The following is a 14,601-nucleotide window of genomic DNA, read 5'->3' as shown; positions in this document are numbered from 1 at the left end:
ATGATTTACTTAGACAGTGCCTGATTATCATTTTAGGTAGTCTATAGAAACACAAAAAGGAGACAGTTGTGTTTGTCAGATGTCATATTTCTAACTACAAGTATGAATAAAGGTACAAATCATGGACAGCTATGTATGGATTTATATCACATTTTAATCAAAACTGTACAGCATTGTCCTTAATGTTTCCAGTACAAATGATTGAACTGTTGATTATGTATAATGTTTCATATATGTACACTAGACATATATAGTTCCTTTTTTGCTTTGTGAATCATTCACAAACCATGCCCAGTTTTCTTTTAACATGTTTGTAGCTACTTGCTGAATAGTTTAGATGAATCATTTCCAGACTAGGTGTTGTTTAAGAATTGTTCTAATTGGAATATTCACCTTTTGTTGTTCGTATTGTGTGGTTTATCACCTAAGTACATGATACTGGTGCTTCTACCTGTTTAGTTGTCACCTAGCTCACATAGTATTGGTTCTGCTTCATGATTGGATGTCTAAAACATTTTAAGCAGGAGAGTAATGAAAAATGAATAACATTTCAGGATGTGTGAACATTCTCACAAACATGCTAAATTGCTGTGCCGCATTGCTGTTCATTATATGCATTGCACATTATATTTGTTTTCTTTGTATCTTGTCATCCTAATCTCCCACCCCCCAAAAAGCTAAGGTGTCTGATTTTATTCCCTCATTGTTCCTTGTCACATACTAAAAGAATGTAAAGTTTTGGGAGCAGGGATTACATCAGTTTAAAACTTTGTGAGATCACACATGTCATAGAATAATAAAAATTAGAAGTGGTTCATAATAAAACATATTAAGTTCCTTTGCCTGGTCCCCAGTCATTATATTCTCCCTTCATTATACACTGCAGATCTTTGTCACCAGCTCATATTATCTGTAACATTGTATTTAGTTAGTGGTATAAAGAGGGGTAATAAATACAATTGTCATGATACCAAATATATTGTATGGTGATAGAGAAGACCAAAGTAAGAAAGATAACGTAAAAAAATTAAACTGATATTTAGCTGTGATGTAAAGAACATGGAAAAGTAAACTAACAAAAATCCCCAAGATTCTTGTTTGCTACAGTTGTTGTTTTGTTATTTGTGTTGCTTGTACTTTATGATGTTTCCTTCACCTTGCTTTTTTCTACCTGGATTCAACCACTGTAGTGTTATAACCTAAATGATTCTTAGAGCACTTCTTTTTCATTCCTCCCTTCTCTGTCTCTGCTGTTCTCACTCCACCCCTGTAGTGCACAGACAGCCGAAACTAGAGTAGCTTTCAGGGAATGCTCGCACATGCTGAGTTTTCTTAGATATTCAGAGAATAAAGAATTTGCTCCAGAATCTTTGCCCAAGATTTGTATTTAATGTCATAAGGCAACGGTATCTTTCCATCTGATCAGATTTTCCAAAGTCAGTTTTAGCCAAGTAGTAAAAATGTATTTTAAAAAAGCTAAGGCATGCCATATAGATTAATGCTAATTATGGAAAGTCATATTTTATAAATCAGATTATGCCCACATTTTATGAGCTTGAGCTATGTAATTTGCCAACTATGAAATCACTGCTTAATATCACTGCAGGAGTTTTCTAAGCAGTATAGAATACTATACCAGACTAATATTGCCTGGTAAAATTGGAACTTTGAATCAGAGTAACATTCTCATCCTGAAAAAAGAAGAACAGGAGTACTTGTGGCACCTTAGAGACTAACAAATTTATTAGAGCATAAGCTTTCGTGGACTACAGCCCACTTCTTCGGATGCATAAGATGCATAAGATGCAGAAGTGGGCTGTAGTCCACGAAAGCTTATGCTCTAATAAATTTGTTAGTCTCTAAGGTGCCACAAGTACTCCTGTTCTTTTTGCGGAAACAGACTAACACGGCTGTTACTCTGAAATTCTCATCCTGGAAATGTTAAAACAATGGAATATACTATTGTACTAGGTTTTGCTTGGAGTATGACTTAGTAGAAGTATTGTTTTGTTAGTTATTAATTTCATATTAGTTGCTTTGTTAAGTTGGGATAATTTTTATAATCATATGGTGAAAGATTTACTTTAAGAATGGAATATAAAAAGTGCTCAGTGTTGGCCTACCTTTGCTTCCATAGAAGTCAGTTCAAATTTCAGCATTGACTTGCTCCTGAATATCCCAAACTGAAAGAATAAAAGTAAATTGCTAGACTGTTCAACTTCACCCCCATTGTATAGATTAGTGACCATGGAGTTGAAAAACTCTCTAATGGAAGTGCTGCTATGTAAATCTGAGCACAGCTGAGTTACAAGAGGCTAATGGTTTTACATTAGGCTGGATTAATTATTTCTGTTTGGGGGAATAGGTATTTCAAAACAATGCTTTCTGTTTGTTAGCAATAAAACAATGCCAAACTGTTATGTAAATTGTTTTACACTTCGGAATAAATCTACAGATTGCTCTTAAATTGTTTACATAGTGACGTTGTTTGGTTTATTGATCTGGGCATAACATTTGGATCCCAGAATGGCTTCATTCTACTCCTGCTTCTTGCACTGACTGGCCGGAGCAAGCCACTAAGGTGACCACTTTCTGCCATCCTTACTCAGCAAGTGGTCCCACTATTTAGTCAGATACTACTTAAGGTGAGTAAAGGTGACAGAATCTGGCCCTTAACCACTGAGTCTCAATTTCCCAGTCCGTAAAAAATGGGGATAATTGTATAGATCTACCTCTAAGAGTAACTTGAGTGTTAAAAGTTAATGTTTTTAAAGTGCTTTGCAGATAAAAAGTGCAATGATTAATCTAATATAATTTATTGGGCCTGATCCTGGCATAGGTACTCAGGCAAAACTCTCAGAGAAGTCCTGTGGTTAAGGACAGTAGGACGAGGGACTTCCATTGTTGACTTTTCAAAATATGTAGGAAATTATTTCAAATGAAATCCATCTCTTTTTGAAGAAAATGTACACCAGAGAAAAATCTGTGTGTGTGTGTGTTCGTTTTTAGGACAGCAGGTTTTATACCGTACGTTGTCTAGTTTTGTTCACATTTTAGCTGCCGCAGATCTGGCAATGAAAGGACTTCTTCCCTCATATTGGTGCCCATCCAAGCTCTGTATGATAAATGGTCCCATCCATTTTGGCACTCATGTTGTTTGAACCCTCCATATATTCAGATAACAACCTGAAACCATTGGTTCATCTATACACATACAGCCTTAATCCATCTCAACATCTAGGTAATGTTACCTGAAACCCCTTTTTAATAATAATAATAATAATAATAATATAATTTTCAAAGTATCTTTCATTCAGAAGGATCCTAAAGTGTTTTATAAATTAAACTGATAGATAAATGTATATGCAGGGGCCAAGATTTTCCTTAAATTGGGAACACCTCAGAGCAGGGACTGTCCTTCTTAAATGTTTTGAAAGTGCCTAACACAGAGTAGGTGCTACCACAAATAAATAAATGTACCTAGTGAGTAGATGCCTCACTGAAAACACGATGAATGGGCCTCTGAAAGTGCTGAGCTCCCACCATCTGCAAATCAGGCCTTGTTAAGGCGTCTCAGGCAATACTCCCAAAAAATTTGGCCATGGCGCTGGGCTTAACATCTGTAGATTTATGAAAAATGCCAAGGATTTTTTAATGACCACATATTGTCAGGTCCTTGGTTTTATATTTTATCCACGTGATGAAGGATTATTCTTCTGCAGAAAGACTGTAATCCCCACTGAGACGCTTTTCATCGTATTCCATGATGGATCGTCCCTGAACAATGTATCCAAAAAAGTCACAAAATATCAGGACATATATGCAAAATGTCACATAAGGCCAAATTTCATGTCTAAAAACTCCTATGCTGGGCTTTCTGTCAAGTCCTGCTGACTCCTGCCTTATGCTGGATACCAAAATAAAGTAGCAAAGGTTATAGCATTTTGCAGCATATTGCAAAGTTGTCAGTGAAGTGTAGAGGATGCATCCTCCAGAGACCAATCCTGCAAAGTACAGATTGATTTCAAGGTTTGCTGTGCCCTCAGGTTTGCTATGTCACAGTTCAAACTAAGGGCCTGCTCCTGCTCCCAGTGTTTTGCCATTTGTATTAGTGTATGCACATCATGCCTCAGATGGCACGTGAACAGCATTCGTCACCGAATTTGGTCCGCTGATTGGATCATTAGCTTCCCCATCCCAGGCCAGGTATTGACAGGGAGTGCGATGTGAACACTGATCCAGGCCATTGAATGATATGGGCAGGATAGGGATCTTTGTGTATATGTTTGAACAGCAACCAGATATTTCCAGACTGGTTTAGCAAATTGGTTGTGACATCTGCATAACACCAGCGTATTGAAGTAAGTGGGACTTTGTGCATTAACAAGCAAAATCTGGCCCTTAAAATTCTTAGCAGCATTCACTTGAGAAATGAGCAAATCTGAGAATGATTTTGATTTTGCAAAAAGGAGGCTTAGATCTAAAGGACATGTTATTCAAACCCCAAATGTTTGAGTGGAGGAACTATTTGGGTAAGTGGTTCCCAATCTCAGGGCATGTCTACACTTAAAATTAAGTTGACCTAACTCACGTCAGCATCACTTGTGCATGTCTACGCTTTGCTTCTTGTATTAGCAGTGCACGTCCTGTTAGTGTGGAGCATTGTGGGATGGCTTCTGAAAGCCAGCAACAGTCAATGTAAACAACTCCTTGTCTACACTGACACTGCGTCGATCTAACTACATTGACATAATTCCACCTCCATAGTAGAGTCAAAGTCAGTGTAGTGAGTGAGTTACATCAGTGGGAGCAAAATTTTAGTGTAGACACATAGTTACGTCGACATAAGCTGCCTTGCATCAGCCTAACTCTGTGGTGTAGACCAGGGCTCACTTATTACTCTAGTTCTGGTCTGTTCATTTGGGGTATTCGCTGCTATCTCCTAGTGCCTTTTAAAAACATGCATTCAGATGACATGAACTGATTTGGCTAGAAATGTTTTTTTTTCCCATTAAAGCTAATATAATTAGGACCCAATTCTGCACAGTACTGAGTTCTTCCTGGGAAGTGTTGTCCACCATTAACTCCCATCTGAGACTCAGCACCCTTTGGGATTGTACCCAGAGTCTGACAGCTGACTTAATACAACAGCCCTGAGTCCACTTGACTTACCGTATATTTCTCTGTTTGTAAAGTTGTCTTTGTCGTTGAAAGTACATAAATCTAAGTAAAATATCACTACAGGATATTGAATTAAAGTCCGTGAAGCTCTTTCTACCTATGCAGCAAGCACTGAAGATGTCAAGGAGGCATAGTGATATTTACTCAGTAGTCTAGAGTTCAATCCTAGGCTTCCTAGAAATGAGGTTCCTAAATAAATGTTTCATCAACTTCAGGTTTGTGCCATGGGGATAGATGATTTCTTTCTAGACTACTGAATTTTTTTCCTAATATAATCAGTAGTCAAAGCAGTATTTATATATGGAGTTTAGAATGGAATAGGCTATGGGAAATATTCTAAAAATATAAATGACCTGCCCAGCTGTTCTACTTAATTAAAACATCACTAACTATTCTTCCCTGCTCCACTTGATTTCTAATAATTTGTCTTCAAAATTGATTTTGCAAATGAAATTGCTGAGAGTGAGTGACTGTAGAGAGTGAATGCTTGTTCAGAAAGAAAAAGGTGGTGTTAATTTTTAATTCTGAAAGCCAATATGGAATGAGTAGATTCCTCTGCAAAAACTGGTGATCAAGATAGGTTCCCACCATCAGTAATGAAAAAGAAATGACATGTTTATCTTTACAGTCCTCTTGTTCCTGTGGTACCCTAATGATACCCAGACAAAAACTGACAGTCACATTGCCTCCTTCATAGGTAGAGCAGACTAAGATCTGATGGATATTGACCTGAGACACACTGAGGGTGAATGCAGCTACATCCTCCCTGTATTCCATCGAAACATCCCCATTGGTGCTCCAAGGGATATAAGAACTGCAAGTGGGTAGGGAACAGACTGGGGCAGCGTTAAGTAGACGAGTATGATTCTAGCATCTTTTCTCCTAGAAACTTGTAGGATTTTTATGGGTCGGTGAATACTGATCCTTTTAGCATCAACTTACCCACTTTTCCCAACCACAGTTTGGAAATGCAATTAAGGAACTAATGGGGAAACCAGCCTGCAAGGATCCCCTGACAGAATAACTCATGCAGCATCTATGGTTCTGCAGATCTGCTGTGATCCAGCCAGTTCTAGTCAGGGGAGAACCCCTGTTCCTAATGAAAGCATTCCCAGGAAGCTAAGCCTAAGCTCACAGAATGTCTTTGTCCTTGACAGGGAGTAGCTCACTGAGTCAGGGGCCAAGTTATGCACATCTCTCTAGGGTTGGACAGTTTCTGAACTCTCATTACCTGTTAAATTAGCTTTTCCCTACCCTCTCAATCCTAGAGGTGGCCGTTTTGGTCAGACTTGAACACCACTGTGTCAAGGTGACATTTCATTGGTGTAGCTTGGTCTGCTCTTGCCTGTGCTGTGACTCTTCTATGGTAGGGGACTTCACTCCCAAGCTGGATCAACAAACCAACACCTTTCACAAGCAACATATACAGTGTGCAAAACGGATGGCAGTGTGGGAAGTCCCATTTACCTGGAGTAGTTTGGTCCTTTATTGGAAGATCTACATAGTTGGCCTCACATCTCATTAGTCAAGGACTTCTGCCATTACTTGCAAAGACATAATAGTTTAAATATACGGATGTGATAAATAAAAGGGTGATAAATAAAATATAAGCTTGTACAGTAATAAGAGCTACATTATAGTTAATACTGCATTGCCTTCCTCTATAAACCCTTGTTTTTACATAACCGTTACTTTCTCAAAACTTCTTCTTTGGGGCTTAACCTTTCCTTCCTTGGATTTAGCCTCAGGGTGGAGGCAGTGATTGTTACTCTCTTTAACAGGAGAGTAAGGAAAGTCCATCAGACTGTTTCTGAGTAATGGAGGAGTGGGGAAAAAATCATCTTCCCTCTGCCCAGAATTAAAAAAAAATTAAACTTTCACCTTTTGCCAAGAATGTAGAAATGGCGGAACAAAAACATTCTTCCAACTTGGCAAGTGCATACAGACTTTTCCTTAAGCTTGAGGGGGGAAATGAATAAAAAAATTACATTCTCAAAAAATCTATAGTGTCTCGCTTGAAAATTAGGAGCAGGCTACCTCCAGAAACAGAGTGGGGAGCAGTTAGAAAGCAGAAAAAATGGCAAGCCAATACATATTAGTGCTACTCATAATAGATTCATTCATTGCAATCATAAGAGCAATGAGTTTAACTTGAGAAGACAAGCAGGGGGACTTGGTCTCGAGTAAGTTAGTGGGAGGAGTATTACAATGTTCCGTGAATTGGAGAAGATATATTGTGGGTTACTTCGTGAGGGATGTCTGACTCTATTGCACAGAACCATGTTTTGTATTCTAAAAAACTGTTGTTAAAATTTAGAATGAGTTCATGGCAAGAAAGGTAAAATGGTTTAAATCTGTGAATTCAAGCACTAAAGATAATGCAGAAGCAGGAATATTCATTCTGACAGATGGTGTCTAATGTAGCCTTTTTTCTAATAAATATTGGCTTCTGCTGGGCGTTAATCTCTTGGTAGAAATTTATGGAAAAATTAGATGTTTCTCAGTAAAAATTCAAGCAATAGATGCTTTTATCTGGCCAACAAAAAGGACTTGTGACAACCTTTAGAAATGGCAAAGCTTTATTTGCAGTAGAACTGAAAGAACATGACAGCTTTCTTTAAGAAACAGAGTTCCTATGGCATTAACAATAGCCTTAAACTAACCCAAATGTGGGTTATAAATTACTCCTAGTGTCCTATTCTAATAAAATTTCTAGGTGAGGTTTTTTTTTCCTGTTTGACTGATGTTCCCTCTCTGAAGTTCTATAAAGTGACAGCCCTTACCTTAACTACTCACCTATTTCTAAGCAAGAAACTGCAGAGATGGGTGTGTGGGATGGAGTTTAAATCACAAATCACATCGACCTCTAAGGAGATATTTGAATATAGTAATAAGAAAATCCTTTCATTATGATTTATATTTCCTTATATGTTGTATTGCTTTCCCCTACCCTTTGTCGGTCTTTTACTTCTAAGCTGTTAGGCCAGGACTATGCTATGAGTAACAAAAAACGATTAAGTTCTAGTAGAAGATCCAGAAAAAAGTTAACTTGCATGATCTTTGCAATTTAATTTGTTCCTTTGTTGTTTTGACAGCTTGCACAGACAAGGAGCTGAGAAGTCTTGCTTCCCGACTAAAAGATTGGTTCGGTGCTCTTCATGAGGATGCAAATCGTGTCATTAAACCAACAAGTTCGGACACAGCACAAGGCAGTAAGAAAACTCTTTATAAAAATGAAGTTCTAGGCAAGCTCACACACATTTAAAGGGCAGAACAGTTAATACAATCCCTAGTACATCACTATTGTGTCCCTGGGCAAGTATACTAATATCTGCGCCATATAACAGACCTGATCCTAAGAGATACTGAGAATATACAGCTCCCATTGATTTCTATGGGAGTTACAAGTGCCCTCTCAACCCGAAACTGTCGTAAAAGAAGACAGTACGACACGTACCAAACAAACACACACACACACAATTCAGACTAGACAATCGGTCTGCTGTTATGGCCACAAACGGTTCGGATACTAATAGAGAGAATCACAAACATGCCAGCACATTATATGGCTGTGTGCAAAATGGCAAACAAAATATGTGACATACACGCATTAAACGTACAGCACAGAGAAAATTACACTGGGGCTTCATTTTCTTATTTCCAGTTAGCCTTATGGAACAGGAATGATAATGGGAAGAAAATGTCCAAAGGATAGCCACTGGCCTGGACAGATTAGTTGATGCAGAAAGGTTAGAAAAGCTGGAATTGTATGTGCTAAAAAAGAGGCATTCAGATTCATGTGCTGCATCCCAGGTATCTAATAACACTTCTCAGCACCTACTGCTTTTGATACCCCTGTTTTTTAAAAAAAGACAGCACCCTATAGGTATAACTCAAACGATTAATTTTGATGTTATTTACCCAGTAGGGAGGAAAAGACTCACACAGGGGTTACAAAGAAAGACTAAGTAGAGGTGAGCTTATGTTCTATTAAGGCATGTCATTTTGTTGGTAAACCTCTAAAATACATGCAAGAAAGGTACATAATTCTAACTCTTTAAGAGCTCGCCTACATGGCAAGTCACTGCATTGCAAACCAGGGTGTTTATGTACAGCACACCAGTTTGCAGCATACCAACATCCTGGACGCTGGTACAACACACTGGAAGTCCCGGAGCTCATATTAGAGGAGGGGCATGGAATGGATCAGAGCTGAATCAGTGCCCCAGGGGTGGTAATTCGCTGCTGGCCTATACCAGCTCCATTGCTTCCCTTTTGCTGCTCCTGAGGTACACAGCTTTGTGCTGCCTCTTACTATAGAGACGCAATATAGCCCACAATGTACTGCTCAAAATTTTGTAAAACCTTGATATAAAAATCATGCAATAAAGGCCAAACACAAAGACAAGATCTCATGACAACTGTCTTTTCCGTACATCTTTTGTTTAAGAAAGTTCCAACTTATTTCCAGTTACATATAAGAAGTCATTCATTTTAAACAGTCGATAGTTTTAAAATATTTTTGAGACACTGACTTCTTCAACCGCACTCTGAAATGATGCATTTATTATGTAAATGTAGCAAAATAATTGTGAAGCGATGCAACTGGGTAGAAATCTAAGAATGGCTTCAGGAGATGAATTCGCTTCAGGCCTGAGGGTGATGAATTTGCTTCAGGCCTTTTTCCTTAGAAAGTTCTAAGCACATTTTCCTCTGAAGCCCTTTGGGTCCAGAACCAGATTGCTAATGCTAAATCTTCCTTTATCGGGATGCGAAAAGACGTTCTTTATACAGCTGACCTTTGGTTTCCTTGTGAAGATTAGCCAGTGGGCAAAGACCAATTGATTGTATACAAATCCAAAACGTCTAAATACTGAGATAAGTGTATTAAATGAGGATATTGATATAATAGGCATCGGGTGGAGTTATGATGATGATCAATGGGATATGGTTATAACAGAGTACAGATATAGGATACATACATATAGGAATGACAGAGTAGGTTGCACTGGTGGGGGAGGGGCACTGTAAGTGAAAGAAAGCATAGAGTCAAATACAGTAAAAATCTTAAATATTGAATCAACCAGTTCCATAGAATCTCTATGAACAGACATTCCATGCTTGAATAATAAGAGTATAGCAGTAGGAATGTACTACTGACCACCTGACCAGGATAGTGACAGTGATTATGAAATGCTCAGGGAGATTAGAGAGGCTACAAAAACAGAAAACCTAATAATAATGGAGGCTATCAACTTGGGAACACGTCACCTCAGGACAGGATGCAGAGATAAAATTTCTAGGCACCATTAATGACTGCTTCTTAGAGCAGCTAGTCCTGGAACCCACAAGGGGAGAGACACACTGTGAAGAGTTACAGCAACAAGATACAAAGGGATCTCACAAAACTGGGTGACTGGGCAACAAAATGGCAGATGAAATTCAATGTAGATAAGTGCAAAGTAATGCACAGTAAACCACAATCCCAATTATACATACAAAATGATGGGGTCTAAATTACTACTCAAGAAAGAGATCTGGCAGTCATTGTGGATAGTTCTCTGAAAAGATCCGCTCAATCTGTAGTGGCAGTCAAAAAAGCGAACAGTGTTAGGAACTGTTAGGAAAGGGATCGATAATAAGACAGAAAATATCATAATGTCACTATATAAATCCATGGTACGCCCACACTTTAAATACTCCATGCACTTCTGGTCACCCCATCTCAAAAAAGATATATTAGAATTGGGAAAAGTACAAAAAAGAGCAACAAAAATGATTAGGGATATGGAATGGCTTCCATATGAGGAGAGATTAAAAAGACTGGGACTGTTCTGCTTGGAAGACAGACGATTAAAGGAGGATATGACAGAGGTCTATAAAATCATGAATGATGTGGAGAAAGCGAATAAGGAAGTGTCATTTACTCCAAGGGTCACCCAATGAAATGAATAGGCAACAGGTTTAAAACAAACAAAAGGAAATACTTCTTCACACAGAGCACAGTCAGCCTGTGGAACTCGTTGCCAGGGGATGTTGTGAAGGCCAAAAGTATAACTGGGTTCAAAAAAGCCCTTTCCTTTTACTGCTCTCTTTGTATTCCCCTCCTCGGCAGGCTGATCACTTCATTAAATTGAGCTGGTTTGGTTATGCCTGTGACGCCTTAAGAGGTATGTGCATCCTCAAAGTAATCCATTTTGGGGGTGCCCCCGTAGCAATAAAAAGAAGCAGATGATGGAAAGAGATGACTAAGGGTACGTCTATACTTACCTCCGGGTCCGGCGGTAAGCAATCTATCTTCTGGGATCGATTTATCGCGTCTTGTCTAGACGCGATAAATCGATTCCGGATCGATCCCAGAAGTGCTCGCCGTCGACGCCGGTACTCCTGCTCGGTGAGAGGAGTACGTGGAGTCGACGGGGGAGCCTGCCTGCCGCGTGTGGACCCACGGTAAGTTCGAACTAAGATAGTTCGACTTCAGCTACGTGAATAACATAGCTGAAGTTGCGTATCTTAGTTCGAAGTGGGGGGTTAGTGTGGACCAGCCCCTAAGATGCCTTGGACACCTCCATGGTCTAGAGAAGGTGTTCCAGTGGAGATTTCTCTGTGCTACATTCCATTTTCAAGATGCTGCTGAGTGTGTAAATAAGCTCTTTGGTTGTATTAAGTTCACCTCCAGGTGAAAAAAAAATCATTCCTATTTTTTCCTCTCTTAAAAGGAAAAAAAAGAGGGAAATCTGCACTGTTTCAAGAATTGGACCTTCAGCCAATGTAATATCTGTCATTCTGATTTAAATTAAGCACCTTGGTTCAGGCACTATGTCTTCCTCTCTCTAACTGACAGCATCTCAGGACATAATACTAATATAAATAACATGCACTGAAATAAGGAAATAATAACACAAATTAGCTAGGGTCAGATTCCAATTGCTCTTCAGTCTGTTGCTAGGTCATAATGTTGTTGTGTTTCTAAAATCTACTCAGCTGGTCTGGGACATTTATCTTTTACATTTGGTGGAGCTGTGTGAAATGTAAAAAAAGCCCCAGAGAAATATTTCTGGGTGGTGTTTTGTATTTTTAGTGATGATGGAAATGAGGCTAATTATTTTCCTGTTAATTTAATTGTTGTATAATTTAATGACGTCACTAAAACTCAACTCATGTAAGTCACTTCTTGGAGAGTCAAAAAAAGCAATGTTATGTGCCAGAAGGTGTATTTATTTTTTAATTAGGAATTTCACATAAAGGTTTTTTGTTGATGTCATTTTTGCATCCAGAAGAGATGGATGGTTTGGGGTAATAATGGGACATGGAGTCTTGCACATGGAGGTCACCAGTTTGAATCCCTTCCAGATGCATAGTGAATGGAAGTTGTTAGGACTTCGAGCAGTTGTCAGACGGAATGTAAAATGTAATGGTCTCAGTCCAGCTCCTAGTAAACAGGTGTCCAAATCAGAAAAACCTCTGCCACCATTGACACTAATTGGCATCCTTGTTAGCAGTCTCTGCAGAGAAGCCAATAACTGAATGAGCATGAAACCTGCACTATACTCTCACCCTTAGTGGTGGTCATTGCAAGGCGGGGTTGAGGCAGATGGGTGGGATTAAGAGGTCTTGCTGCTGCCTGTGCTGTATTTTTTGTTAAACCAGCACTATATTCTCTTAAGAAATGCAGTAAACAGTATTTATTTTATGCAGTACATTGTCACAGTTATCATAAGGCTTTAGGCCCCAGAAATGCAATTACTTCATTTATCGTTGCTCAGGCCGATTGTCTACAGCAGTCCTGCTATGGGGGAAGTGAACTCTGGTTTGGTGCACATGCTAGCAGTGACTTCCAATTAAAGTAGTGGAGTTATGTGAACGATTTCCAATACAGTGCCCTGAGAGTTTACCCCTCTGAGCTTTGCAATGTGAATTCAGCTTTATTTACTGAGAGTCCGCTTGGTTTTAAATCCTGAACATGAGAGGATGTGGGCTTGAGTTTCAGCATTTTTGGTTTTGACTGTTGATATTGACCTGGAGAAAGGTAATTTATTGGAAGAAACTTATCAAGAGGCAATTTGAAGTGCAGGTAGAAACTGATGTTGTGTCTGACTTTCTTCTGCATACTGAAAGGCCATCCTAATAGTAACCTTTTCACTAGTAATATCCATCCATCACTGTAATATCTGAACACTTACATACTGCACTGTCTGCTTAATAGAGAGGCTTCATAATAAACCTTAACCTGAAAAGCCTGATCGTGTCATGAAAGCTCCCTGGTTTATTTAAAACAGCAACAATTGAAAAGTATTAAACTAATATAATTATCTTCATAAGTGACCTTCCATAACGGCCTCTTTGATGCAGCCCCTGACCACGGGTCACAAAGCAGCTTCTTATTCATATGAGTCACTGTCTTGTAAAGTTAAGTTCTGCAAAGGTTCCATTGTTGTGTCCCTGAATGCATGTTGTACACACACACAAGGCCACACATCAGGGAAGGGAGCAAAGTAATAGGAACAGCACACAAATCACAGAGTATGTGAAGAGGTAGGGCAGGTCCATGCCAGCCTCTCCTCCCACCATGGCGCTGCCTACATCCCCGCCAGAGTGCACAAGCTGAGCCACACACAACTAGGAGGTGGCCTGCCAGAGAGAGCAATGGCTGGGAAACACACAGTCCGCACAAGAGACCATGTAATCACCTATCTGAGCAGCAGCAAGTCCCCCAGCGTGGCACTTGAACCCCACCATAGAGTGCATCCACAGAGCGAGGGGGCAGCCAAATGGAAGCCAACCGGTTGTGTGGCCTCCCACGATGGCATTGCTGAGGGGTGGGGAGGTTCAGAGGGACCATGGAACAACAGGCCTCCCACGATGGCATTGCTGAGGAGTGGGGGAGGTTCAGAGGGACCATGGAATGACACCACCTCCTCATGAATTTCTGACCTCCACAGGCTCCACCCCCTGCCTTTTGTGCTGCCCCTGACCTTGCATCCTGAGGGTGGTTCTGGCAGAATGGCAGGTCTCTGTAGGTTAGCTCTCCCCTCCCCTTTATAAGGGTCTGGGCCTCTTACAGAAGTTCTCTCAGCTGATGTTTGCACACTGAGCAAATCCTGCTTGCCTTCCTCAGATGAGTAGAATGACTGAAGCCAACAGCACTACTTGCCTAAGATGAGCTGGATAGATCTGTGTATATTACATATAGTTTTTCTTTTTTGATGTACTCAAACTCAAATCAGATAACACAGGAGCAGCTATCAGGAAATGGGGTAATGAAAAGTTCAACATGATCTCTCTACCCTGCCTGAGTTGTCTTTAGCCGTAAGGAAATGGTGTTATCTTCTTACTTTGTTAGAGAAACGTGTGTTATGAATGACATAAACTTCCCTATTACTTAACCCCTCTGCCTGTCCCTCCGTGTCACTGACAACC

General features: G+C 39.7%; 1 protein-coding gene across 2 annotated transcripts in view; it reads left to right on the top strand.

Moving 5' to 3' along the window:
• SPOCK1 (SPARC (osteonectin), cwcv and kazal like domains proteoglycan 1) overlaps window positions 1-14,601 on the top strand; it is a 495,316-nt gene that overhangs the window by 460,307 nt on the left and 20,408 nt on the right. For both annotated transcript variants that reach the window (XM_054038315.1, XM_054038316.1), the window contains exon 7: window positions 8,277-8,393. In XM_054038315.1, the coding sequence (XP_053894290.1) occupies window positions 8,277-8,393 (117 nt within the window). The remainder of the gene's footprint in view (window positions 1-8,276; window positions 8,394-14,601) is intronic.

Source organism: Malaclemys terrapin, chromosome 8, assembly GCF_027887155.1.
Source record: "Malaclemys terrapin pileata isolate rMalTer1 chromosome 8, rMalTer1.hap1, whole genome shotgun sequence".
Classification (NCBI taxonomy): Eukaryota; Metazoa; Chordata; order Testudines; family Emydidae; genus Malaclemys; species Malaclemys terrapin.
This window is presented reverse-complemented; position numbering and strand designations above follow the sequence as displayed.